The sequence below is a fragment of the Pagrus major genome, chromosome 21, assembly GCF_040436345.1.
Source record: "Pagrus major chromosome 21, Pma_NU_1.0".
Classification (NCBI taxonomy): domain Eukaryota; kingdom Metazoa; phylum Chordata; class Actinopteri; order Spariformes; family Sparidae; genus Pagrus; species Pagrus major.
The window spans coordinates 7,320,831-7,348,044 of record NC_133235.1 but is presented as its reverse complement, the minus strand read 5'-3'; the positions used below and the strand labels follow the sequence as shown (position 1 = coordinate 7,348,044).

Below are 27,214 nucleotides of genomic sequence, written 5' to 3'. Positions count from 1 at the left end.
AAAGACTAACATGTATAGACTAATATATTTGGATCACCTAACATATCTACTAGATCACATATTAGTCACACAAGTCAACACTCTATTTATATCACAAATCCAGTAATAAAAAACATATATCTGTATCATACAGCATGTGCACAGGGCTTCCCAAAAGTGTATTTTCTGTAAGTTTGTTCTGTTGTGCTTATACAAAAACATAGAACATACAATGTATGTCAAATATTTATGATAATTCCATCTGAATCAGTCAGTACCATTAGATATTGACCGTACAAGATGAACACTACAATGTCAGAATTATGGTTGTAAAACTTAATGTATTTCCACTGAAACAATGTTGCACTTATTTGAGTCAGCAAAGCAGTGGATAAATGAAAAAGACAAAGCAAATAGAAAAAGATAGAAAAAGAGAATAGTTTTGGGAAGCCTGAGAATAACTTTTCCTCAATACAGACTTCAAACTTCTTCTGCTTGCATGTTTGTATATCAGATATGTTCTGGTATACGTTAGCTGAAATGATCCAAATGTTGTATCTATAAAAGTGTAATCATGTTCTTTGTGATATTTTACAGTACTTTATACTCTATATGAAATAAATAGCAACTTTATATCGACCCTTACAATGTCTTTCTTCAATTGATTTATTTCTATTCCCAGAACACTGTCTTTTTGTGGTTTTCTCTGCATGTACAAATGATATGTTACTGTATATTGTTTAAAATATAACAGCTGACTCCACGGTATACACACTCATGCAATTACATATAGAATCAAATGATGAAATGGGAGACAGAAACCTTATTTTGGTGATGTGAGTCTTCAGGTGCGGTCAGCAGATAGTGACATTTTGACATGTAATTTTGAAGTCTCTGTTTCTGCTGGCTTTTGCAGAGATGGAACAAATGAACAGCTGTCAGTCGGTATCATATGCGAAATGTCAGGGCAGCCTTCACTCCCAGAAACTCTTACCTTTTGAACTTAGACTAATCCCCACTTGTATTTGTTGTCAGAGACCTGAAATCTGTGGCTATGTTTTCACTGCAGACATTAAAATTGGTTGTATATCAATTTGGTTGTATTTCTATTTGATTTGGCCGTGTAGCAGACTTAGTTTTACTTGATTCTCCTCCTCAAATTAAAAAGTAGGTCATGTTTTTGTGAATGCTGTGTAGCAGAGTAATAATTTCAGTCATTTAGATATGAAAATGCATTTGTTCTATGTAATATTGTACAAGCAGGAATGTTTACAGTATAAGCAAGCTGTCAGCTTGGGTATTAATACAGATATATATGTACAGGGCAAGTACTACTATAATATGTAAGCTTCACACAAATTACATCTTGAATGACCTACGATGAATACACATGCACACTAGGTGATTCTCCTAAGCAAGTCTAAAGGCTCACTTCACCATAATTAAAACAAAAAGAAACAAAATTCAAAAAACTGGCCAGTATTGCTGAAACAGAGTCAGATGAGATCAGTGAGTGCGAATGAAGGAGTTCAGTAGTTCGACACACCTGCCACTAATAGTCGAAGAGCTCCCTAACTGAGTAGAAACAACAAGCTGTAACCTCAGCTCTGCTACAGTAAGTTGAGGGTCATGCAAAGGCCTTTCTCAGTGTGCGTTCTTGTCTGTACTGTAGTGCTACTGTACTCTAGTAGACTTGAGACAGGCCAAATTCACTTCTAGCCAAGTATGGTTCAAACAACTGGAGGTGTTCTCACTCTGCCTGTACGTTTGTTTTATTTTTCAATATTTATACATATAAGAATAATAATAAAATAATGTCTTTCAGGTTAGATATCAAATTTATATTTTGACTGCATCTCACTGTCAATTAGGTTGGGGTGTTTGGTTGTGGACCTGATCTTGTCAAAGTGCAGTCAGATATGGTACTGTTGAAGTGAAAGAATTAAAACTGAGAAGAGCTGGTGGTGTATGAGTAAGAGTATGATTTTTTTATGTGCACAAATTAAGTAATTTAATGGAAAAAAACAGACAAAAAGATTCTTCTGACATCATTCAGGCTCTGTTGAATAATATCTATACAGCCACTTTTCACAATATACTCTTTATTGTTCTTTGATGTAGCAAAGATTAAAGTGAAAAAGTTTATGATAGCCACATACAGTATAGACAGAATAATATCATGCAGATAGAGTATGGTTGGTTCACATTTTTCTTAAAGACCAAGAAGTGTTTTCACCTTAGTCATTTTATGGTCAATTCCACTTCATTTTACCATCTTTATACAACAATATAATATCGTCATCTTTTAATCAACCAATCACTTACAGTTCATGACAGTGGTCCAATCAGGTTTCAGATAGTGGATAGCATTAGCTCAGAGAAAGTCAGAGCCTCAGCTCTTTACATCAGAACTGCTATTAATCCAATTGCTAGACCAAGCTACACAGCAGATATTACAGTACAGTATTGTATCTACTAAAGCACACATACATGTTGTAAAATATCACCTGTTGTACATTTATATACAGAAGAAAACACTGTACTGTGCTATAATGTGATGCATGTATGAAATACTTTGCTGCCTATACAAAAATCTACAAGTGTTCATTTTAGTATTCACATATGAGATTTGTTAAAAATCAACAACTAACTGCATTTCTTTAACATCAATGTCCAACATGGCCACTGCACAGTGATACAAAATCAACAAATGGAGGGAGAAGGAAGTTAAAATGTACTCACCATAAACACACAGTGGAAATGTCAAAGAAATCTTTCCAAAGATGTATACATTATTGCATGAAGTTGAAACATACAGAGAAGTATTTGAAAACATTACGACACTGTTAAATTGCAGTTTCAGTACAGAAATATCACTTTTAACAGTGTTCAGTGGTTAGATTGTGGATGATGTGTAAACTGTAAAACAATAATGAAAATACTGTCAGTGGTTTGGCAAGTTCAATGAACATTCTGAGAAGATGAACCGATTTGTGGACTTCCACTGTGATGCCTGATATTTAGTAAAACTCCTTTATAACAACTTCAGTTATAAATGCAAACTATCAATACTACATTCAGCAGGTTATAGCGCTAAAACTTTATGATAATGCTTTGTACAAGGCTTGCTTTGTATGTCTATACTACTAAAATAACTCCCAAATTTTACCTTTCTAAAATCTCTTTAGCTTCAACTGCTTACATGCTACCTCACCTTTCTCACAGAAATATGGATAATTATGTAAAATACTGGCTTTTTTCCTGTTGTCGCTACATGAGATTTACTTATGTTGCACTGCACTGACTTTTCAACCAGCCCAGTCACTGTGATCCGCATACCAATAACATGAGTTTAGACGAGGGGTCTCAAACTGCTGGCCCCTGGGCCACTTCCGGCCCCCCCATCCCTCTCCATCTGGCCCGCGACCTCATGTCAAACATATAATATAATCTGGCCCGCAAAATTATTATTATTATTACTTTTTTTGTTGTTTCACACTAATATAAACTACACCTTCATATGCAATTGAAATAAAAACACAATTCTATTTCAAAATGCGAGTTGACTTTTATTTTGAAGTAGACTCGTCACAGGAAACATAATGTGTTCAGCTAGCACTGCTTTCGTCAGTAATGTAATTGGCGCTAAGCCCGAATACCGGGAACATAGACTACTGTGACAAGCCTAGTTCAAGGTATAAGTTAATTATTTATAAAGAAAAATATTTGCACTTTCAGAAATATTAATGTGTGTACAGATGTATACTTGGGTTTGCATTTTTTGGTTAAATCTGAAGAAAATATGAGTCGAAGAAATTAAATATAATTCTACTTCATTTGTTAGTTCAGTGCGAGATCTGCACTAACTGTCAAGAACAAATCATTTCAAAATGTATACAAACTGCTGTTTGCCTTTTTGTGTGATTATGTCAATAATGGAAATAAAAAAAAAATCTGAAATATTGCACCTTCATGTAGTACTTGAACGCTGTAGTGGTCCTCCTGTGAGATGACACACTACCAACAGTGGCCCCAAGATAATTTGAGTTTGAGACCCCTGCTGTAGACTTTCAAATTGTGTGCAGTTAATAGTCAAATTTGTATCCAGGTGATTCTCCAATCTTTCCCATTACGTTCTGTGGAAAACAGATAGGTCCAAATACCACACATAAAAAAAATCAGGTGACGTATAAAGAGCGAGAAGGTCCAATTAGGGTAGAGGTTTGGGTAACACAGGACTTTCACCCAGGAGTATGATGTTAATGAGCCTGTGTGGCATTTAACCTAAGTCGGTAAGTTAAAGGACGACACGTATTCAACTTTATAACATTTTTCACATGTGTAACGTCATCTTTTACTAAACCTAATGAATAGTTTTGTTGCCTAAACCCAACCAAACTGTGACCTTTATCTGTTTAATTTTGTTACCGACATGACTATAGATCTGCTCTCCACAGAAGTTAATGAGAAGGATTGGTGCATCACCTGCACATAAAGTTGGACTTTGGTGTACGCACTGCACACAATTTAAAAGGAATAAATCGTGTTATTTGTGAACAGATTGAAGAGACTGGGTTGTTTCATCATATATATATATAAATGATGTTTGTGAGTACTGGGCTAAATCATTCGAAATAGTTAAAAAGAGAAGTTATATTTTAAAACTAAGTCTTTGATTCTAAGTCTGAGTCTAAGATTTGATGTAAAAGCAACTCCACACAACACAGCAGCCAATATCAAATCACAGTTAGGGGTTAAGGAGATACACATTGTTTTAGTACATGAAGTGTTCACCTGCTGGGTGTGTTGCAGTTATCCATAGTAAATGCGTACGACAAGCAGCAGAAGCTGTAAAATATTAACCAACGGCTGGAATGTACCAGTGAAACTGAAGCTACAACAAACTGAACAAGACCCAGAATCTCCTGGATCCATTTTTCATGTAAACTTTACAGGAAAAAAGCATCAGGTCTAAGAAGCAACTACCCGTATCCAGGCAGCAGGATAGATGGGCTCCTCAAAAAGTCACAATCACTATCAGTTTTTGGCCACTTGTTTGACATCACGAGTTGCCTTTTGTAATTTCTCAACAAAATGTCTAAAGATATGCAGGCACAAAGGAGCTGCCCTTTATATCCCACATCTGCCCTTTTAATATCTGACAGAATATGAAGCTTTCCCACCTAGATTACACTATTAGGGTGTCACATTTTTGCAACAATGGGTACGAAAAGGTGCTCTTTTTATGTATCAAAGTTCTAAAATGAAGATTGTTGGGTCCAACAAAGGAAAAACAAATAAAATGCATGGTCTCATGTGTAGTTCCTGTAACATATTTTTTTCATGCCATTCTGAATTTGTAATGATAAAAACAGGAAGAAGAAACCCTGGCCTGGAGTTTTTGGAAGGCTTCTGCTTCTGATCTCTGATCCATTTTGATTTTTCATGCTTTTTATGTCAATTCCTGCCTTTCAACATTTCACACAAAACAAATTTAGATATAGTACATACCGAACTTTAATTAAGCAAAAAAAGCCTTGGTGGCTAAGTAAAAAAGTTACCCTGTGCCTGCAGCTGCTTCAGAGTAAATGACTGCATCATATGCATTTAACTACAATTTGCTTCTCACTCATCCATTGACACACACCTTCACACTGATTGCAGTGAGCTACCATGCAAGGTGCTGGCCTGCCTGTCAGGAGCAGTTCGGGGTTCAGTGTCTTGCCCAAGAACACTTCAACTGAAATGCCAACCTGTAATAAGTACTGAACTTTTTTTATGTCTTTCCTCAGACTCCCAATGGTGCTTCAGCCCATAAGAATTTGATGTATGACAAACAAAACATGTATCATGATTATGCAGTCATACAGCAAAGAAGAAGACCCAATGGAAACTGATTAAAGGCATGAAACAAGGAAGGCTTTTACTGTGAAGCATCTGCAGAATGTGTCAAGTTTGCGCTAATTTTGACTTAATCATTGTAAGTCACGCAAGAATGGAGTTGAGCATAGCTCAGAGGAGCAAAAAGGATTAGATTAACAAAGCCCAAGTTTATCAGAGGATCATCAAGATTCAGAGATCACCTCCTAACTGTCAGCTCTGATTACAGTTTTGATTAGCTTTACCAATAATATGGTTAAGTTAAATAGAGTAAATAATGTTTAGCATTTGCTTATGAAGCTATAAATGCATTTAGCTTATAATACCAAACGAGAACCCTGCATTTTATTAGTTTCCTTGTTGGGTTTGACAAATCTTCAATATTTCTGTACACATCCAAACTGAAAGCTCTGAATCATTTTACAGCTCCTTGGGCTCGCCGTAGTCATTGTACATGACAGTGAGTGTCTGCTCATCACAGGCCTTGTGTACGTCCTGACCCATGTCCGACCAGTTCAGCCCAAAGGCCTTGGTGTCAGTGTAACGGCAGGACAGGAACTTGAGGGACATCCTGCGGAGGCCGATCTTCGGCTCTTGCAGAAGACCCTTACACCACGGGGAGAGCTCGTCTAACTGGGACAGGATGAGGCCGGCCTTCCTGTTGGAACAAAGACGAAATTAAGAAATGATTAAATTGTGTTTTTATTTGCTTTGAGACCTTCATAACATCCATTACCTGTTTTAAGTTAAAAACAATACAAATTAAAAAATATGCATCATTGCAAGGGTCAACAAAAAAAAGTTCCCATCCAATTCTAGTCAGTATTAGAGAGTAGACAGAGAGAAGTGGAGTATGGCATCAGAGGGAGGACAGCCACCAGTTTTCTTTCATTCAAGACTGTACAGGCAGGACCGTTGGTCATAAAAGAAACTGCTGCAGAGAACCAGCATTAACCGTCTACCTTACCTTTAAAAGCCCTGACCAGCTCTTTGCCTGAGCCACATTGACTTCAGAGTCTTTTCAGAGTCATATAGAGTTTGTCTGGATAACAGCAACTCTTTTCTCACCTAATATACCAATGTATGATGTCTTGATTTTGAAATATTTCACCGGCCATTATATTTTGACATGCTACCTTTTAGAAAGAAAGTAACAATCGTAACACACAGAAATATAGTTTAGTCTGAACTTGGTATTAAGTGTCTCTGACTGAAGATCTCAGGGTTAAGATGATCTTAGTCATATTGTAAGTCCTTGGGCTACGGCCATCCTGGCCTTAAAATGTTTTTGGGAATTGATTCCCAGGTCCGACCAAGCAGCCAGTAGATGTGATGTAAAGTGTAGTCTTCCTTGACACCAAATTGCAATGCACCACTGGACTGCCACTGCACCTCCACTCCTTCTTTGACTCATAGGAAGTCATCTAAATCCCAAAGGGGAGTGGGCGAGGAAAACAAAATATTGCTACACCTCAGGAAAATGTCTCATTCCAGCAACTTGTGCTTATAGTGTGGTGCATAAGTGTACTGGTATAATTAAATGTGCTTATTTCTATTCAAACTAGACATTTTATCCCCCAGATCTGCCCAATCCTCTACACTGGTTAATTTGTAAAGGTTTATAATATATGTAGCTGGCTGCTTGACCTTGGTGATATCAGTCAGCAAACAGGAAATGCTATGAACTGTGGGGAGAGTTGTTGCCAAGCGTCTGAATAAAGATGAAATTTCAGTGTAGAGCACATCAGCCTTCAGTTACCCTGACTGTCTACAGTCCTTAAACCACCCTGTGACTCTGCTGTTGTTTTAGTATGACATCACTGTATGATAGAACCTGAAACTTACCCATCTACCACTGCTTCCTGTCTGAAACAGCTGACAGGTTAAGGTGCACTGTTACTGACACATTCCGACTTTGACCCAAAGCACACAGGCCTGGGTTAAAGTTAAACAGTGGAAAAGTGAATGAATGAAGAGGTGAATGGCTGTAACAGGTAAAGAGCTGGTCCTGTGGAGGAAAATAGACTAATGGACGTCTGTAATATCATGAAGAAGCAGAGGAGAGACTATGAAATGCTTGAACTTGTCCTTTGGCCAAACCAGTCCAGCTGAAAAATCATCTCCATGAGTAACATGATGCACAGGGTTCACATAAACACATTTCGCAGGGACGCTGAGCGCAATAAATAACCATTAAGCCTGATGCAGCCTGTTTGGCCCTTGTAGTGAAACCCTGTCAAGTGTTTGCCTAAAGTCAGAAAATGGCAGAGGAGGAGATTTCATTCATTCCACACACACTTTCTCCTCGTTCTTCAGCCAAACCAGCACTTCTACAGCACAGTGTCCCCATCCTGCCAAGCCACAAGTCTGCTGGACGTACCAGAGTCACCAGAACCACAGCACATTATCCTGATGAACTGATGACACATCAGAGCACCCAGGCTACACATTCAATATGCACCAGTTAGAGGAAATTGATGGCCATATGAGAATGAACAAAGAGCATTTGTCTCTCTCTAAGTGTTTTTACCTATCCGTAGCACTAACTCTCTGGATTTCCTTTTCACATGGAGACCAGTTTCAGCAGATTACTTCACACAGTCCGCCTGCAGCTGTGTGGTTTCCCTCCTGCGTGCATCGGTTTAATTCAGTTCAGAATGCAAAATGTGCAAGTGTAAGTATTCACAAGTACAGTATGTGATATTCTGCTGATGCTGATGTGATAATGCTGACTGACATAAAAAGAACAATGGAGAGATGAAGGATGAAAACACAGGCAGACAATTGTAGGGAAAGCAAAGAAGTTGATGAAGTCATGATTTTTACTGGTGATCTCAACAATGACTGATGATGGTAAAAGACGATATATGATGGTGTAAGGTCAACTACATATGCCAAGTCTTCCATGTCAAAACAACTATACACATAATGTATAATACAATGAGTTCACCTTTTTTTTTTTTTTTTACCTTAATCAGGAGATGAAGATCATGTTTATATGACCTAATTCCGGAAAAGCTGCTAACTACATCATGTGGTGAGATTGTTTTCTTAATTGCTGTTTCCAAGTTCCGATTTTGACCTTGAAAAGATTGGACCTGAGGGCTTAGTTCTTTAAGTGCTCTGAAAAAAGGAAACTTGGATATCTACACTTTCATGACAGAAGCCCCATCTGTTGATGAAGATGTGATTATGTGATGTGATTGAAAGCATCAGAACAGCACCTGAAAATGCATAAAAGGTCCAAAAAGGTGTAATAGAAGCATAAATGTCACAGAAGAGATGAATGTTTTGACATTTGAATAAAAAGGAAGAGGATGAAAAGAGGGGGAGGAAAAGGAGAGAAGGTGAAGAAGAGGATTAAGAGAAGGACATGATAAAGGCTGTGTGTGTGTGTGTGTGTGTGTGTGTGTGTGTGTGTGTGTGTGTGTGTGTGTGTAAGTCTATTGTAATAATCTGTTGTAAAAAGCTTAATATTTTAAAAGGTAGAAATATTTAAAAAAAAGGTTGAATAGAAGCATACATGTCCATAAAGAACATTGGAGTAGGTTTACAGTAAATGCTGAAAAACAGTCTAAAAATGTAAACAGTGTAAATGACGTCTTTATGCAGGCTTAGCAAAAACACACACCGGCCAACAAAAACTCTCAAAAGTTGAACATTTTCTTTCTTTCCTCCTCCTCCTTCCAAAACACACAAATAATCAGGTAACGCTTGTATTTATAAAAACCAGTACATGGTACATGGGCTGACACCAGTCACATTTGGCTTTCCTTGCCTTGCTGTTGATTCGTCCACAGCACCCACTACAGTGAGGGGCATCAGCTGTAAATCCGCACAGATGACGGCTCAGCTAGCACGAGTATGTACATAAATTGCGGCGGACGGTGTGTGTACACTTGTGAGGAGATCGCGCTAGTCGCCGCATGGAATATGCTAGAGCCCTTACTCGGCAATGTCGGTTACACATCAATACAGATCTAAAGTATGCCAACATTAGCCAGCATTAGCTATTGGTCACACCAGACCGAGTACGACTGTAGCAGCAGAAGTACTGAGTGTATCATATAGATTAATGGTGCATTGTATTGCTCAAATTTTCATTTGGTAGCGGAAGAATGTGTTTGACCGTCTTTCAGAAGTTACAAACTGTAGTTGTACTAGTTTTTAATCATGTCAGATGTCTGAAACAATGCCAGCAAAATGCACCGAAATAAACAAAAGTCAATAGTTCAACAAGATCAGTCATAGAGGTGAACTAAAGGAATGAAGTTATAGAGTTCATAGCTGGACTGCAGGAGAATGAATGTCTCTTCTTCTCTTAAATTCTTTTCATCAGCTCTACTGTTTACAATTATCATCTTGTGACACACACACACACACACACACACACACACACACACACACACACAGGCGACTGTGGTCTCTGCAGTGTGTGTCACATGCTGGACAAGCACACACTAATAAATATGTTGACACTTTCAATTACCCAAGCAATGTTCAAACACAAGAAAAATAGATCACTACATAATATAATAAGTGACACATGATCCGGTCTGGACTGATTTGCAGTTGGTCCTGGATAAAAGCAACCATTAGAAGTAAGTAAGAAAATATGTGTTTTACTTGTAACTTGTGTGTTCCAGTCTCTGCGGTGAACTAATATCCTCATCCTTGTCAAACACCCCTTGCAATGAGGGCCCACAAATCTTTTTATGATTTTGATTTGTTGATAAGCTGCAATCCTCTGGTGTTTTGAACTTAAAGTTGGCACTGAACAACACACTGTAATAATACAGACACTGTGTGGCCTGTGGATTTATCTTCAAACATATAGCACATCAACATATTTCCTGGTATGTGTCAATGTTATTACTGGAAAATGGATGCATTCTGTATGCAATAAAAGGCCGCAATTCCTTTCAAATAGGCAAAAAACATATTTTCTTGTTATTTTTGGCTTTTGTCTGTAATTTGCAAACCATTTTACATATGGAGATACATGAGAAGCAAATTCTCTTCTTAGTGGCCTGGCTAATGGAAGTATTTTGCATATGCTATTGAATTGTTTTTGGAATTGGAGTGTATTTTGAATTTTATATGTACATGATGCTCAGCAGGACAATATTCCTATTGCAAAGGCATAAGGACTGAGCCATAACAGCTCAGTTATGTTTTCTGCTCTGGAAACTGCAGTAAAAGAAATTATAAATTGAATGATGTCAGCCTGTCTGCAGACAGTAATGCTTGTGTTGGTACTGGTACTGTGCTGCCATACTGTCATTCATATCATTTTTCTGAAACCTCTTTATGTTCCCAATATTTTGCCACAGATTTCAGTGGTTTGAGGAAATTGGAATATTTATTTGCTTTAAATAAAGAAAAAAAATGTGGTTTGTTATGCTTTCATTTTTTAGGAAAGCAGAGGAATGTTTCACAGGTGCCAAATAGCAACGGTTGTCACCATAAATCCTTGTGCATGTATAGCAGTGGAAAAAGACTCTCGCAGCAAACCTTTGTGTGGCTTTGACTGTGCAGATGCAAGCAGGCATGTAGATGCACGTGGATGGTCATATGTTTTGGCCAAAACATTGAAACCACCGACAGGTGAAGTAAATAATATTAGTCATCTTTTGTACAATGTGATGTTCTGCTGGGAAACCTTGGGACCTGGCATTCAGGACTCATAAAAACATTTACACAGCCGTGTTTCCATCACTTCTGGGGACATTACATAGACTTACTTTCATTTCCTGGACATTTACCCTCCCCCACACCCTAATAACCCCACCATAACCACCACTTGCCTTACCCTAACCCTTCCCCTAAACCTAAGTTTACACCAACCTCAAATCAAGTCTTCACTCTAAAATGTAATGATTTATGTTATGGGCACTTGAGTTTTGTCCCCATAAGGAAATCGCAACCCCACAATGCCACTGTGTATGTCCCCACAACGTGAGTTATACACATCTACGATGACTTTAAAAATACTTCCTCCAGTTGTTTAAGTGGATTCACTTCAAGTCAGCCAGACACATACCAAGTATTACAACAACAAACAGAAGGAGGAGATTAGATTAGCAGGTTATTGCTTTAAACAATGTACACATGCTAGGGGTATTCATGGGTCCAAATTTTGAGACCTAATCAGAAACAGACATGTGGCGAACCCTCCCAAACCTGAAAGTGTGTCAACATGAAGTCACAGGTTCTGGCTGTGCGGAAAGGCTGATTAAAATGTGTAGTGAGAGTTAACACAACATACAACACATACAGCGTCTGCCTATAAACACATCATGGTGTCTGTTGACTTTTTTAAATATTGAACCACTATTGAACTTTTTGCCATATGGAAGTATTTTAGGAAAAATAAATAAAATAGGTTGTAAATAAATATTTAGCAGATGCGTTCACCTTTTCAGGAACTGATCATTAAAATAATTCAAAATGTTTTCTTATTATGTTTATTCAAAAAACAAAAAGATAATCTGGATGGCATTATGTTCTTTTAAGAACTTGAAGTCACTTTTCTATCTCTCAGGGAGCTAAGCTTGATGTATTGATCTTCTGATGGTGTGGTCACTTTGAGTCTGCCTGGTCGTGTGTTTGATGCAACTGATCCAGTGTCTGAAAAGTGTTTTAGAGTTCCATGCACTGCCCCCGAGAAACCTTGAGTCTAGCCATAATTTGTCACTCAGAAAGACCCTCTTTGCTTCTGACACTTGTAGCTGAGTGTGGATGCCATGTTTCCCACTATCACCATGCTACAGAAGTAAGCAATGACCTGCTGGAAACTTGAGGCAAAGCCATATTGATAAAAGTCGAACACTTACTGCAGATGAACAAGCATCTGATGAGTAAACAAAATCGATGAGTGTCAGTGGATGGGTTACAATTCAAGGAAATCTGCCCTTTTGTACAACAGAGTTAAGTTGGTCAGACCAGTAGCTTTTTTAAAATTTGTTGCTGACCTAGAAATAGTGCAGGATCTTAAATATATCTTCTTTCTTTCACATTTTCTGAATCCTAAAACTTTGATTATGTCCACATTTTCATACAAATATTACATTTTCAATGTGGTCTCAGACATGTGGACCCCTCTGTAAATTAACTTCATATCAAGAGCTGAGACCTGTCAAGACTTCCCTGGATTAACTCAGACCTGCACTAAAAATATCTTTATGTAAACCATTTCTGAAAAAAAGAAATTCTCTGATTTCATAAACTGAATAATTGAAGTGTCATTAATAATTACTAAAAATGCTCAGTCAATTCCAAAAACTACTGTATGTCACATTTGACTAGAACCAGACAATGCAGCACCGTGGATCTGCTAGTGAGGGTGCTTTTAACTGTTAAGTAAAGTCATAACAATTTATACTCATATTGTATTATTTTATATTGGGATATTTTACTGGAATGTGAGTTTGTAAATATTTATGTGTTTCTGTTCACTGTTCAGTATGACAGAAACCAATAAATCACTGCTGAACGAGCAGCTGAAGGTTCGACTTTGACTGTGTGTATTTTTGTCCTCTCAACTATAAAAAGTCAGAAAGCAAAGTAAACAGTCTGCTGTGATTATGATTATGATTTCCTGAGAGAAATTCCAACCATAACAATACTTATTATCACAAGTACTCCTATGATTAGAGAGACTGTCATGTAAAAACAAAGAAAATAGGAGAAAAAAAAATCAAATCTTTTTCAGTTCATCAAAGGGCACAGAGTCCAACCAAGGACATGGTCAGGATTGGATCGGGCCAGGATGAAGGATTTTCTTTCAGCCGAGCCAAAACATCCAGCATTTATACATCAACAGCCAGGCGGCGTGCTTTAAATGATGGGTACTCCCCGGCTGATGACACGATCTGGCCCTCAGGAGAACAAGTGTCAAGCTTTGGAGAGACGGCCTTTCGGTGAGTTTATGGTTTGAGTTAAAACGTCACGCGATGTTGCATGAAAAAGGCAACAAAAATGTCCTCCGCAGGATGCCAAACGGTCTCGTCAGTGAGATTCGATCTGTTTCTAAAAACAGCAGATCTGAATATCTGCTGCCACAAGAAAGATAAAGCCACATTTGTTCATTCATTTGGTTCCAGATATTGCTTACTTGGCTGATGCGAGTTTACATTGAGACAGAGCCTGAGCTGAGCTCTTGTTATCTGTATTTTGACTAGCTAATGAAAATCTAGTTTATTCAGACCTCATTGTTTGGGAACTGGGGAATTCTCTTTATAAAACATCGAGCTGATTTGGGAAGATGAACCGCTGTGTGTGTCTGTGGTCTGTACAGTATGTGGTGTATGTGTGTTGGTGTGTGTCTGTGTGCGCTCGAGGGGAGCCTGTCTGCACTCTTGTTTACTGTCGGCGGTACCACAGATGTGTTGTTTGGGTGAGAGAGGTATATTCCCTCTCAAGCGAACAAAGAAATGGTGATTTAAGAACAAACCGCAAACAAAAGGCACCTAAAGAGGGGCTGGCTGTAACAGAGAACAAAGACTGTCTAGTTTCTGGGCAGATTTTGCTGTCGTGGATGTTATTTACTGTAAAGTTGTAGAGTTTTAGACTTCTAATAGTGCTATGGAGCTGGTTGGATGACACACAAGCACATGCATGCAAGCACATGCTGTCGACGTGATACATAGTCCTACTAATGGCTTCATATATGGCACTAATTTACAGGTGGTGTATTATGCCACAATATAATTTGGTGACAGAGACATTTAGATAAATAACGCAAAGGTTACCCCAAAAACGACAGGGAATGTTTGCTGTTTCAAGCTTTTGGTTTTTGGATTGCAAAAATGAGACTAATGAGATTAAATAAGACTAAAATGAGATTATTGCCGGCTTCTGATTTTGAATGCATCATCCACGCCATCATTATTTCTGTCTCAACTCCTGCAGTGTCCTTTTAACTTGTCTGAGTCACACTGCCCTGGCAGTTTATCTTGTTCAAAACGCAGCAGCTAGGCTCTTAACTAGGACTGGTCGGAGATCTCATATTACTCCTATTATAGCCTTGCTGCATTGGCTGCCAGTCGATGTCCAAATATATTTTAAGACTCATTTAATTGTAATCCCTTATAAGGCACTATATGGCTTTGCTCCTGCCTATATTTCTGCGCTACTAACCCTTAAACATCAGTGACTGGCCTCAATCAACCAGAAACCATTGAAGCATGGGACGATAAAGTTTCATGATAGTATGATCATCCTGATCCTGATCCTTTTCATTAAATTGGCCTTGATGTTTTTTAGTTTTTTTTTTCTGCAGTAAAATCTTATATTGTCCCATCACTTATACCACGGACCAAACATTACACCAAAGGCGATTGCTCTTTTGCGGTCTTAGCACCCAGGCTCTGGAACAATCTCCCCTCCGATTAAATCAGCTGAGCCTGTTGGCTGTTTAAAAAACTTAGAAATTAAAACCGTTTTCAGGCACAGGTAGAGGAAACAACAGCTAATAACTACCAGTTGTGCCAGCTGATGATATCACAGGCCTGTGATGTCACCATTAAACAAATTATTCTGAATCGAGTTATCCCAGTGAGCACCAACTGGGAAAACTGGGTGACATGAGGTCTGAGTTCTAGGACGCCTGTTCGCCCTCTTTTTAACCATCTAAAATGTGGTTACATCAGCCTGTCACAAAACACAAATTGGTGTTGTCATCTTGATAATTAGTTCATTTGTATACTGATAGGTGAGATTTGGTCTACATGAAGATGTAATTTTTTTTAAAATGTCATAAATATGGAACTATATAGACTGTGGGCTGTCAACAAGAAGCTTCCAGGACATCATAATGGGAGCAGTTTTATACATTAAGGTCAATTAATGCACTGCACTTACTGCTGTAAAGGGCATGTGCAAATACTTTGTGGCTTTGACTACTACTCCAAACCATGACCTGTTGAGCAAAGTGCACAAGCTGAAGAAATAAATGCGAGGGTTCACACACAAGAAACATAGTGGCTGTTGTTGCTAAACAGGTAAAGTGGCTGTTCATCAATCAGAAGACTGGCAGTTGGATCCCTGACCCCACATATATAATTGTTATTGCTTTACAAACACCTTTTATCATCTATTTTATATCTATAAGATATAAAAGATAAGATATTATTTTGAAACTTGACTACGAAACCGCATCCGAATTTCTCAGTTGAAAGCCAGTATTGCAAATCCTGGTGAAATACGATCTAAATGCAAACGTTTCATCAGTGTCTTCAAACAGTCGGTGAAAAAAACTTTTGAACCAGTTTTTAACATCTTTTCATCAGTGATTATAGACTTTTCCTAAATGTTTTCTCGATGTGAAAAAGCTCACTGGGATGTAACACTTTACTCTTAGGTAATACGAAGAAGAGGAAACGGAGGAAGAAGAACAAGACCAAGAGGAAGATTGTCTCACAACAGCAACCCACACACAATTACAGCACTGGATGCTTAGACTCCTAATGAATTGGTAGGTTGAATAAACAGTAGTATCTCTGCACATCCCTGATGTTTACCAGCGTGACTCCACTGTGATACTTTATACCAACAAACCATTGGCTTAGATAAATTTGAAGGATATAATCTGTATCCTAATATGACCATAATGTTTATTCATAAGATACAAATACAAAGAGCAAATCTAGATCAGACCCCACTGTTTGAGTCAATCTTTGTTCAACTGAATGACAATGATCAAGATGATCTGAGGTGCTTCTACAGAACGAGGCCAACGTCAATACTGGATTCTTGAAAAGTCAGAAACTTTGAATGACCCTTATTTTGGTTTGCTAAAAATGAAATCAGTCGTATTTTTGTCCTGGCGTCAGTGCAAACATTTATCTGCTGCATTTGTTTTTCCCAACGGTTGAATAACGTCTGACACGGTTTGACACCGTGGGGAAGTTGTCAGCACACTCAGACACACAGCAGTGGAGCCGTAAGGCCATTAACCTCTCTGCCTGCCTGCTCGCTTGTCAGACAGCTATAACTATAGACGGCTCTGCTTCACGTTCAGTATGGAGTCTTTCCTCACACCAAAACCAGATACGTAGAAAAGTCTAATGTTCATTTGATGACTTGGCTAAACAAAACATGTTTATACTTCCTTCCCCTGTTGCCAGGCCTCACCTTGAATGCACTTCTCTTCTGCTTTTCCAGCTCTGAGGTGCCTTTATTAGCATTAATCACCCCTCCCTTTAACTAAATTGGGGGGCTGTTAATCTAAGTGTATTTTAATGGAACACTTCAGAAGCAACTCCCTCAATTACATCAACTCTTTCCAGCATGGTCCCTATTAAAAACAACCTTTCATTAAGGGCGGGGGGAACCCACAGACACAGAGAGAAACACAGAGAATTAAGGGAGCCTTGGCTAATCAGTTTCACCTGCCAAAGTGAAAGCATGTACCACAGACTGCCATTTATAAGTGTATTTTATGTCCGACACATGGCTCTGTTTATAAAACATTAAGCTACAATTTTACATTATGGGTACTTATCCGTAGTTTCGGGGGAAATGTGGGGCCCTCCCTGGTTGTGTGTTACTAAATGGCCCCGGTGATGTCACAGAAGTTAAGCTCACTCAGCTTCCCAGTCAGTTTGAATGAATTTTCCCTGTAACTCTAATTCACACAAACAAGCACCTAGAATCAAAGACAGCGCTTTGGAAGCTGGGAGCGGAACATCTGCCCACCTTTGAGAATCAAAACAAGAGTCACACACCGCCGGGCTTCGAATGGGCTGATGCCGTGGAGATTTGGCAGAAACGAGCCACTGTAGGATGTGCTTGTAATTGTGCTGGGAAAAAAGGTGATTGGCAACAGAATTACAGCTTGCTTTGAAAAATGCGGCTGGATAGTTATACCTTTGTTTTGGTTTTGTTTGGTTTTAAGAACAAGAGATACTCATTTTCCAGGATAGAATTACTCCAGCTTAGTTTTCCAGATTTAAATACACAGTATATGATTTTTTAAATCAGAAGAAAACAGACGACATAAGTAGTGTGGGATCATAGGAGTTGTTGTCTTCTTTGTTAACATTAAGTGATGGAGGACCAAATGAAATGCACTGTTACCTTAACATTACAGGTTTCTCTGGGTTTGAACATTGTTGGAAACATCTGGAATAATGTAAGTTACAGAACTTATCAAAATATAAAACAAAGTTGAAGTCATTTGTAGACATTTTAGTGCAGAAATGTTACAAATTATATCTTTAAATCTTCTGGCTACTTCGACCAAAAGTTGCACTGCTGAAAAAGCACAAGGGGCTACATCAGGGGCCTGCACACTTAAGTGCCATGAAAAAGGTGACAGCCGCAGAAGTGTCAGTCTTCACCACTTCTCTCCTTTTCTCTGCTGCACATGAAAAAGTGGCAGTATTGCATAATCCTGTGTTATTTAACCCTTGTAGCACACACATAAGCAATGCAAGGACAGGGTACAGCAGTGGAGATGTGTCAATCCGGCTGCGAATATTATAAAATTAACAAAAAAGCTAACGTTCCTCACTCTGGGCAAGGTTAAGTTATTGAAGCTTAGTTGAACAGCAACATTCAACAAACAGGAACACAAACATGGGGACGGGCACTGTTTTTTTGCCCAGTTGTTAAGGTGCCAGTGCCATCAGATCTGCTTGTGAGGTGTTCAAACCACTGAACCTCTCTCTCTCTCTGTAGCTCTCGTTTTTCATTCTTGATTGAACAGTCTTTGACACTTTTAACGTCAACAGCCGAGTGCAGCACAGTAAACTTCTAGCCTGTCCTCATCAGAAAAACAACCATATAGGTCGACTATACAAGCAGCTTATTACGACCCATATTGATGTTTATTGTCCGGTGGTGACCTCTAGTGGCTGCAGTAATAAATACAGCAGCACTGGAGTAAGTCAGGATGGTTAAACAAACACATGACTTTCACCCAGGAGACCACTGTTCATGTCCAGTGTCCAGTATTCTAACTTAACTTATATCAGATACGTAACATAACTTAAATACATAAGTTAAGATACTTAGCAAAAAACTTATTTTAACCCAAATCAAGATTTTTGCCTAAACCTAACCAGCCTGCAACCGTATGGAGAAGCTCCAGTGCGCCTGTCACTAGTACGCAGTAAACGTCATGTTGCTGTCAGCAATCGACCTTTTCATTCAGTTAGGTATGATGTTGTGTTGGCATGTCTTCAGGGAGAGAATGTGTGAGAATGTGCACCGTTATTCTCGTATTTAAACAATATCATGCCTCTTCCTGTCTATGATGACCCATTTTCTCTCTGTCCGACTTCCCGAACCTTTCTATGGCACTCAGCCCTATTCTTCTTGTGAAGACATAAGTCTTCCAAAACTATATTTAAAATTCTTTCATTTTTTAAATCTCAAAATATTTTTTCTAAAACAGCTGCAAACATTGCAGGTGACGTGTATATGTTGAGTTTTACATTGAGTATTATGATTTAATCAGCACACTTGATGGTTTGTAGCAAGTCTTGAGTGAGTGAGCTCTCTGAATCACTGTTAGGATGGGAAGAGTTTCACATGAACAATGAGGAGTAAAGTCATCACTAATGGAGTATATCTGTAATGTTAGTGCAGTCCTTGCAATATGCTTCATTTTCATGGGCTGCAAAGTAAAACTGTCTGGCTTTTCCAACATATTTGCAACTGCTGGTAAGAGGACTGTCTGTTCAAATAGCACTTTAAAGTGGTGTTCACACCAAACCAACCCAGACTCTTGTCTAGTTGCCACTTGCCTTCAATCTTGCAGCCAGGCTGTTCTGTTATTGTTCGAGGACGTCAGTGTCAATTGTATAAATTCAGTACAACAGATTGAATTTTCTTGGTGGGAGGACAACTCGTGAATGGAGTCGGCAAAATCACATAAGTCTGCAATTTCAGGGACTGATTACAGTGAGCACAGTCAACACATTATCAAAACGGCTCAGTCTTTTGGTATTCAGTAAAAGTCTGACTCATAGACTTGTATATTGTTGGGTCCTTCTGATAAATTGGCCATCAAGCTAAAGTTGATGATCAATTTGCTGGAAGGAATGCGTGTTTCTGATCTGAGGTTACATATCCGAGACGTGGACACTTCTGAAATACAGACTGAATTCCAAACGTTTGATAGTCTCACTGCTTCTGTCTTTTCCTCCCTCAGCTACTGCAGTGTTGAAGCAAAAAGTGTCAAATCAAGCCAGAGAATCGCATTTTATTTTCCAAAGGCAAAAAAATCTTGACAATCTGACAACTGTACCTGGGGCCTAGCTCATCCTCGCACCGCCAGGTAAATTCTCCGAAGCTCTCATAGCGCTGGTTGTAGTGGTAGAGCACACGGTGGAGCGTGGGAGCGCCAAGGTCCATTAGAGTATTGTAGGCAGTCTGCTGCTCCTTCCCACTGGTGTAACCATTGAACAGGTTATAGATCTTATCGGCTATTTCTGGAATGCAAACACAATCATACATGGAGGTCAACAACTTGACAAATATTGTTATTCTTGCCTCATCTAGCAGTTATTTTCTTGATTAATCACTTGGTCTGTAACAGGGAGCATCAAAGTTTTGATGACTTAGTGCCAATTAAGGGAGCCAGCACATGATTGGAATATCCATGAACTTGTACTCGGATTGTAGGATTTGTGATTGATCTCTTTTAAAATTACGGGAGCACCGAATTCACCTGTGTGAAGATGAGGCAGTTCACTTTATCTGTCCCCCCTTTTTGAGAGTAAGAGTTGATCCATTTTTACTGAAACCTCCCTTTCTCCCCAACCATACCGTTCTTTGGGGGTTCTCCATCTCACTTGCACATTAAATTGGCAAGTTCTCCACCAAAAGCACTAACTTTAGCTAACAGCACGAGCACTGATGCCAGAATGTAACTCCTATAACACTCGGGTGTTACCACTAGCTGCCATGTAGCCTTGTAGTGTATTAAATGTGGGCTAAGTGTAAAAAAAATAAATAAAATGTATATATGTGTATATATATATATATATATGTATATATATATATATATATATATATATATATATATATATATATATATACACACACATATAAATATATATATATATATATATATATTGAAAAAGAATTATTAAAATAAAATGCATGTATATCATGTTCATCCCTGCGTGTTTCACCTTCAGGGGCTGCACACAATGTTTCTGAGATGTTTTTTGTTTGAGGTCTAAAATGTCAAAAAAAAGTGAAAAATCCAATTTCAATTTTCACAAAGCGAAATGCAATGTCTTGAAATGTCTTATGGAATTTGTATTACTGCCCAAAACCCAAAGATATCAATGGTGTAATATGTAGGAATTGGCCACCTGTCGAATTTTATACTCAAAACAAATAGGGGGCAGCATATCACCAGAATAACTGCTAATTGCTGCTAACTGTAGCTGCTGTTAGCCAGTTAGTTCAGTTAGCCATGCAGCTAGCAGTCGGGATGGTCAATCGGACCACCAGTTGGTGCTTACACTGCTAGCACGGGAGCTTTGGACCGGGACAGAGCAGGCCGTTGCTAGCTGCTTAGCATACTAACTTTAGTATTTGTTCAACATGATACGTATATGTCATGTCATAAGCAGTCATTCGACTATTCAATTTGCCAACTAAGTGTTGAAACTCCAGAGACACAGGGTTTGATGTGCTACTTCCTACGGGTGAAGAACTTTTCTCTCCAATAAGTACTCCCCATCAGGAGTTCTGTACAAACATAGGGCATATCTATGAAGTCTCCATTAGTGAAAATGTGATGTCTTTTTCTTTTTCTACTGCAGCAGCACTTTGCAGTTTAGATTAATAAAACAGATGCCATTTTATATGCATATTTCCACATCAATAACATTTTAAAATTAATAAATCATTAACATATCCCTCCAAAGCCAAAGAGGTTGAAGATTTTCTTCTAATGGGAAATAATTTTTTCATGGATCACCAGTTTGGTAACTTATCTACCTGTCCTGGTTAATAATGCCATTAAAATCTCTTCAGAACAGAGCCATAGAGTGGAAGTATTGTATTTCGCACCATTCATACATTTCCAGGGACTAGAATCAACAGCGAAAGCCAGTAGTGTCACACTTCACCGGCTGGAGCATTTTTGCAAGGCTCCGCAATAACATCTTCACTATAAATCTCTCGCTGGTCCAGAGAGTGGCAAAACATTTCAACTCTGAATCATATTTCATTTATGAATATACAGAATGAAACATTTTTACAGTCAATATCCTCATGGAATTGTAGTGTACAGTGTCTATAAACAGTCCTACTCCAGAGAGGAAAACTCTGTGACTTTATGGCTCACTCTATGAATTGATCTTCAACAACAGAAGAGGCAGAAGTCTGCCCTTTCAATTATCTTATATTTGGTTACTAGAAAACTGAAAACACATTTCTCCCTAATTTTAAGTTCTTTTAACTTCAACTCAGCATCGCTGACTGACTAAATCATTTTTATCCAATAAACAACCAATATTAAATCTGTCAAAACTAATGAAATACATAAAAGAAGCACAATGTAAATTCAACTTTTATGTGCAGTTTGAGCATGAGGCTCGTCTCTGTGAGCCACCTGTGACCAGTACTGAAAGATGATTCACCTTTCTGACTTTAGTCTGTGTTTCTGTCCTCACCTTGTGCTTTGACGTCATCCACAGTTGGACAGGGAGTTTTGATGGTGACCTCACTCGGACTGGAGCGGCGCCCTGTGTTGTCTACTGCCCAGAGCCGGAACCTAGTCACATAAACACACGCACACACATGAAAATGTTACGAAAATCTGCTGCTGATTGTGAGGGGTGAATAATTTTCTCTCACAAAACTAATCCAGTTATTTAGATTTTTCCAGTAATGGAGTTTGATAAATCTGTAGCACCACTTCAGCAACTGCAAACAACATTTCATGCAGCTGTTAATTCAATTAAAAGACTTTTCTTGTTGGAGATATGAGACTGCTTTATCAATACAGGAGTTTCACTAGAGCCAGACTCACAATAATATAAAAAAAAGTAATTTCACTGAATGAATATCTCCACCTAGTGAGCAAAACACAAACTGCATCCACCTGCAGCACTAAGGACTTAGCCTGACAAACAGTAGCAGAGGGCAGAGAACTGTAGGAAAATAAATAATCACATGTTTTATTATCAGCCGGGATATACAGTGTATAGAGCATTTATTAATAACTGCATTTAAAGATAAAAACATTAATGGACTACAGATATGCACACTGCATGAAAAGAGACTTGATGCATTTTGAGCATTAAACCTCTCCAGCGTCTTCAAAGACTTAACTTGCAGCTGCAGAGTGTGTTTTCTGTGTCATGCTTACATAATAGCGTGTACATACTTCTCCCAAGACAGTTTTTTTTTTCCTCTACAGGGCACCGATCTCAAGCTTTGTGAGGGCTCTGAAAATATAAGGAGTGTGCAGCGCCCTGAAGGGAGAGACGAGGCCTTGGCTCGGAGAGATGAATGAGCTGCCAGACAGGATAGAGAGAGCAGGAGCCCTGCTGATGCTTGGATTAAAAGGGCATGTGTAGCTGCTCACTCAGCTCACATACATCAAAACTGTTTGAAGGGGCTCCGTCCTCGGGCCTCTTGCCCCTTTTTTTCTTCTCTTTTGTTTTGCTCGTGCACTCTTTTCCGCTGTACCTCCCTCTTGATCTTTTTCTCACTCTGTCTCGACCCCACAATTCGCCCCTGCTTCTTTATTTCTTTCTCTCCACCTTACTCTGTTTCTTTTCCCCCTCTACGAGGTGTGTGTGGCTTCCCCCTCTGGCAGGCTGTCTGTGAGATAAGTGTCAGCATGTGTATGAGAACATCTGAGCATCCGGTGTGTGTATCTGTGTGTGCGCTCAGAGAAAGAACTACATCTTGGCAACTGCATCACATTGTTCAACTTCTTTACTCGAGCATACACAAACACAGACAGAATACTGAAATATTTGAAATAACGTGCAATAAAATCCAGTTTTTGTAATGTCTTACTTTAACCTGAAATACCCCCCGGATTACCCAATATTATCCTGATTCAAACTCTTTGTGCTAGCACTTAATAGCCTACTAGACCAAAACCTTAGCTGCAACCCTTACTCTAATGCCTCTGGAATAACCCTAAATTACCATGGTCAGTAAAGGTGTCACACCCAGCACATTCGGTGCAGTCTGTGAGGACATCACTTGCAAATAAATTCACTCTTTCCTGAAGGACTATACATGCATGTGGAAAGATATTGTGGTCATGAACTTATAATTTAGCCTGTATTTGACCTATTGGCCTGGGTTGGCTTATAAGATGTAAATAATGCACAACAAGTTAGGAAGAGAAATTAATTACTTAAAATAACCAAGGTTCCATAGATTGCAGGATAAAACCAGACTAAACTGTTTAGGTTGACATAAATAAGTATAAGTATATAAAAAATAAGTATGCTAAGGGACATCAAAGGCACTAGGACTATGTGTTGGATGCACACTGCTCATTTTGAAAGATAATAATTTGAATGATATAAGCTATAATGGTTTTTCTTAGAGTGTACTTTTCTCATTTTCTGTTCCCCTCATTCATCCTTAAAGACTACAGTTGGCTGTGAGTTTAAAAGAGTAGGCCTTCTTTGTTTTAGGAAATAAGGAAATGAGATATTTGCTATCTGATGCATGGTTACATAAGATCAATTAAAAGCACAGAGTGCTAAAAAAAAAAAAAACTACACCAAAACACAACTACATCAATATAGTTTTGCATATAAAGTTTCTTAAAAAATTTGAGCAGCCAAAGTTGCTAAAAAAGGCCAAAAAACGTCCAAATGTGCAAGCTAACTGCTTTTTTAAACCAGGCACATTTGATAGGATGTATTTCCCACTGCTAACTGTGCTAACTTTGTGCTACACACATTACAAATGCACAACAACCAGTTTGGATGTTGCAAGCTACAGCTAATGTCTGTGAGTACATCCTGTTTGTGGCAAATAAATGTTTGCTTGGTCCCAGTTCGACACTACATACTATATACTACTTATCTTTGTAATAGCTATACTGCTTTCGTAGTTACAAAAAATCAACATACATTACAGTTTTTTTCTGACAGAAAATGATCCAAAATGTCAATCAAAAGTGTGACTTGGAAATGACACTTCCAATTAAACTTCATGAAAAGAAAACCAAATGTTTCTCCAAAGATGATTTTTGTTTGTTCTCTATGGTCTCCCTGGAGTTGTCTCACCACAGTTAATGTAATCGCTTCCAGCTGTGAGGAGGCTAGCTCCTCCATTTGTCTTTGTGCAATGCATTGTGGGGCAGCTACATCAGCTGCACAGTCAAAATCAAGTGTTTATAGTATACATTCTGATTTATACTATATAGCATACTTAATTTTGTCACATTTTCATTGTGATCACAATACAAACTCAAAACCTGCTTGATATTAGTAAATAGTACAGAAGTTTCTAAATGTATAAACAGTCCAGCAGTGAAATTAGCACAAACAGAACAAGATGGAGAATGCTTTAGTTGCTTCTGTTCTGAGATCTGGTACTTGGTTAGTTTAGTTCACATCAGGTTGTTCAGTGTACATGTGAAAAAAAAGAGTGTAACTTACATGTATGTGGTGTCAGGCTCCAAGCAGCGAATGATCATGCTGATGGAGGAGGACAGGAGGTTGGGGATGTCCCCTAACATCACACATGGAGACCTGGCTCCAGACAAGATGTCATCCACAAAGCTCAAAAGGGTTTCTGTGACAAAGAGAAAGACAGACAGTGGGACATTCTGGTTAAAAATGCACCAAATGATTTCGGTTCAAACTGAGAAGAAGCTTCTCTGGTATGAGAAGATATTAATTGAAATGTAATAATTAATAGTTTAGGGTTGTACATGTATTTGTCCTCCAAACAACTGCCTGCTTGACTTCATCTCTTTAATTAAGAGTAACTTTGCTTTGCTTACTATTATAAAAATCTCCAAACTCTTTAGCTTTGATAAGCTTTAGCTTATCAGTTTTACTTTGGCTTACAAAATGAGACAGTTGAACAAATGTTAACTTTGTGATTTAAACATTTTTTAAAACTACTTTGGGGTGAGATAAGGACAGCTCTGCTGAACCTCCCTAAGGCTAAATGTATACAGTAAGGTGATATGCCTCTTCGGTCTACTTTTGAAAGGGCAGATTAATGCAACTTGACATTAGGCAACAGCTCTCTGCAGCTCAGTAAACAGGCATCTTAACAAAATGAACAGATGCACTGCACTGCTTTGCTCGGCCACAACACACACATTAAGTACAGTCCAGTATGTACATTTAGGGCCTGTCCGGGAAAGTGAAAAGGTCAGGTGCTGTTTTACAGAGTTCTAGTGCCGATTTTTTATTTATTTTCAAGGGCAGCAATTCTGTCAGCGTGTGTTTGTGAAAATCAATCCTTTCGAAAGATATCAAACATGTGTGACAATGGGATATTATTGACTGAATGTTCAGACACAGGCAGGGTCAGACACATTTGACAGCTTTAATCAGGATATGGATCACACAACAGAAAGGCAAAAAGAACAGCATGTTCAGTGCCACGCTGAAACAGATCTACAGGCCATTCAGCCAACTTTACTGGTGCAGATGGATGTTCAAGGGCACTTTGATGACCTAGATGATGAGGGAGTAGAGTGTTACACTCTCACTGCCTGTCCACCCACTTTTTCCCAGCAGATTCCAAACACCAGTTTTTAGCTTAAAGTTTTTTTTCTCACCTCTAGGTCTACCTCACCCAAGTTTTGCATAATCGTTGTCTTGACGTCACCAACAAGGTTATAAAGACAACACACACAATCACACACATTAAGTGTGTATCAAAGCCTTAAAAAAAAAACTCAATAAAATAAAGGTGAAGTTAAACTCTTGCATGAAACAAATTTACAATATACAAGTTTTAGTGTATGCAACATCATTATGAAATGAATTCTGGCCAAAGAACAATTATGTATCTTTTATCCAAACTTTCACAATGTTCTGCTACAAAAACTTGTAAAATAAATAAAATTCAATACAAATATATCATATTTTAAGACTGTATTTGTATTTATAAAAGAAATATTTGCAAATAATGTATATAAGTGGATATTTTTAACAAGAGACCACTGATTTGTAGCCCTGTTAGAGGCAGCACAACTGTATTTTTAATGAGTAGTCGGGACATTTTCCAGCTGTGTCCGTGGAGAGAGAACCAGAAGAGCCAAAACATGATCTTCTCCTCACCATAATCAAGTGTTATTTGTGCTTAAACCTCACCAGACAAGTACAACACTGTCATAACTTAAAATTGAAAATTCAACATAAAGAAAAGTAATGGTTCAACA

General features: G+C 38.4%; 1 protein-coding gene across 1 annotated transcript in view; it reads right to left on the bottom strand.

The window, feature by feature from the left end:
* Window positions 1–6,202: 6,202 nt before the first annotated feature.
* The window catches only part of astn1 (astrotactin 1), a 413,206-nt gene continuing 392,194 nt past the window's right edge, over window positions 6,203–27,214 (bottom strand). The window contains exons 21-24 of the mRNA XM_073491141.1: window positions 25,470–25,605; window positions 22,503–22,603; window positions 20,117–20,300; window positions 6,203–6,517 (exon numbers count right to left, since the gene is read on the bottom strand). Of these exons, the coding sequence (XP_073347242.1) occupies window positions 6,280–6,517; window positions 20,117–20,300; window positions 22,503–22,603; window positions 25,470–25,605 (659 nt within the window). The 3' untranslated portion in view covers window positions 6,203–6,279. The remainder of the gene's footprint in view (window positions 6,518–20,116; window positions 20,301–22,502; window positions 22,604–25,469; window positions 25,606–27,214) is intronic.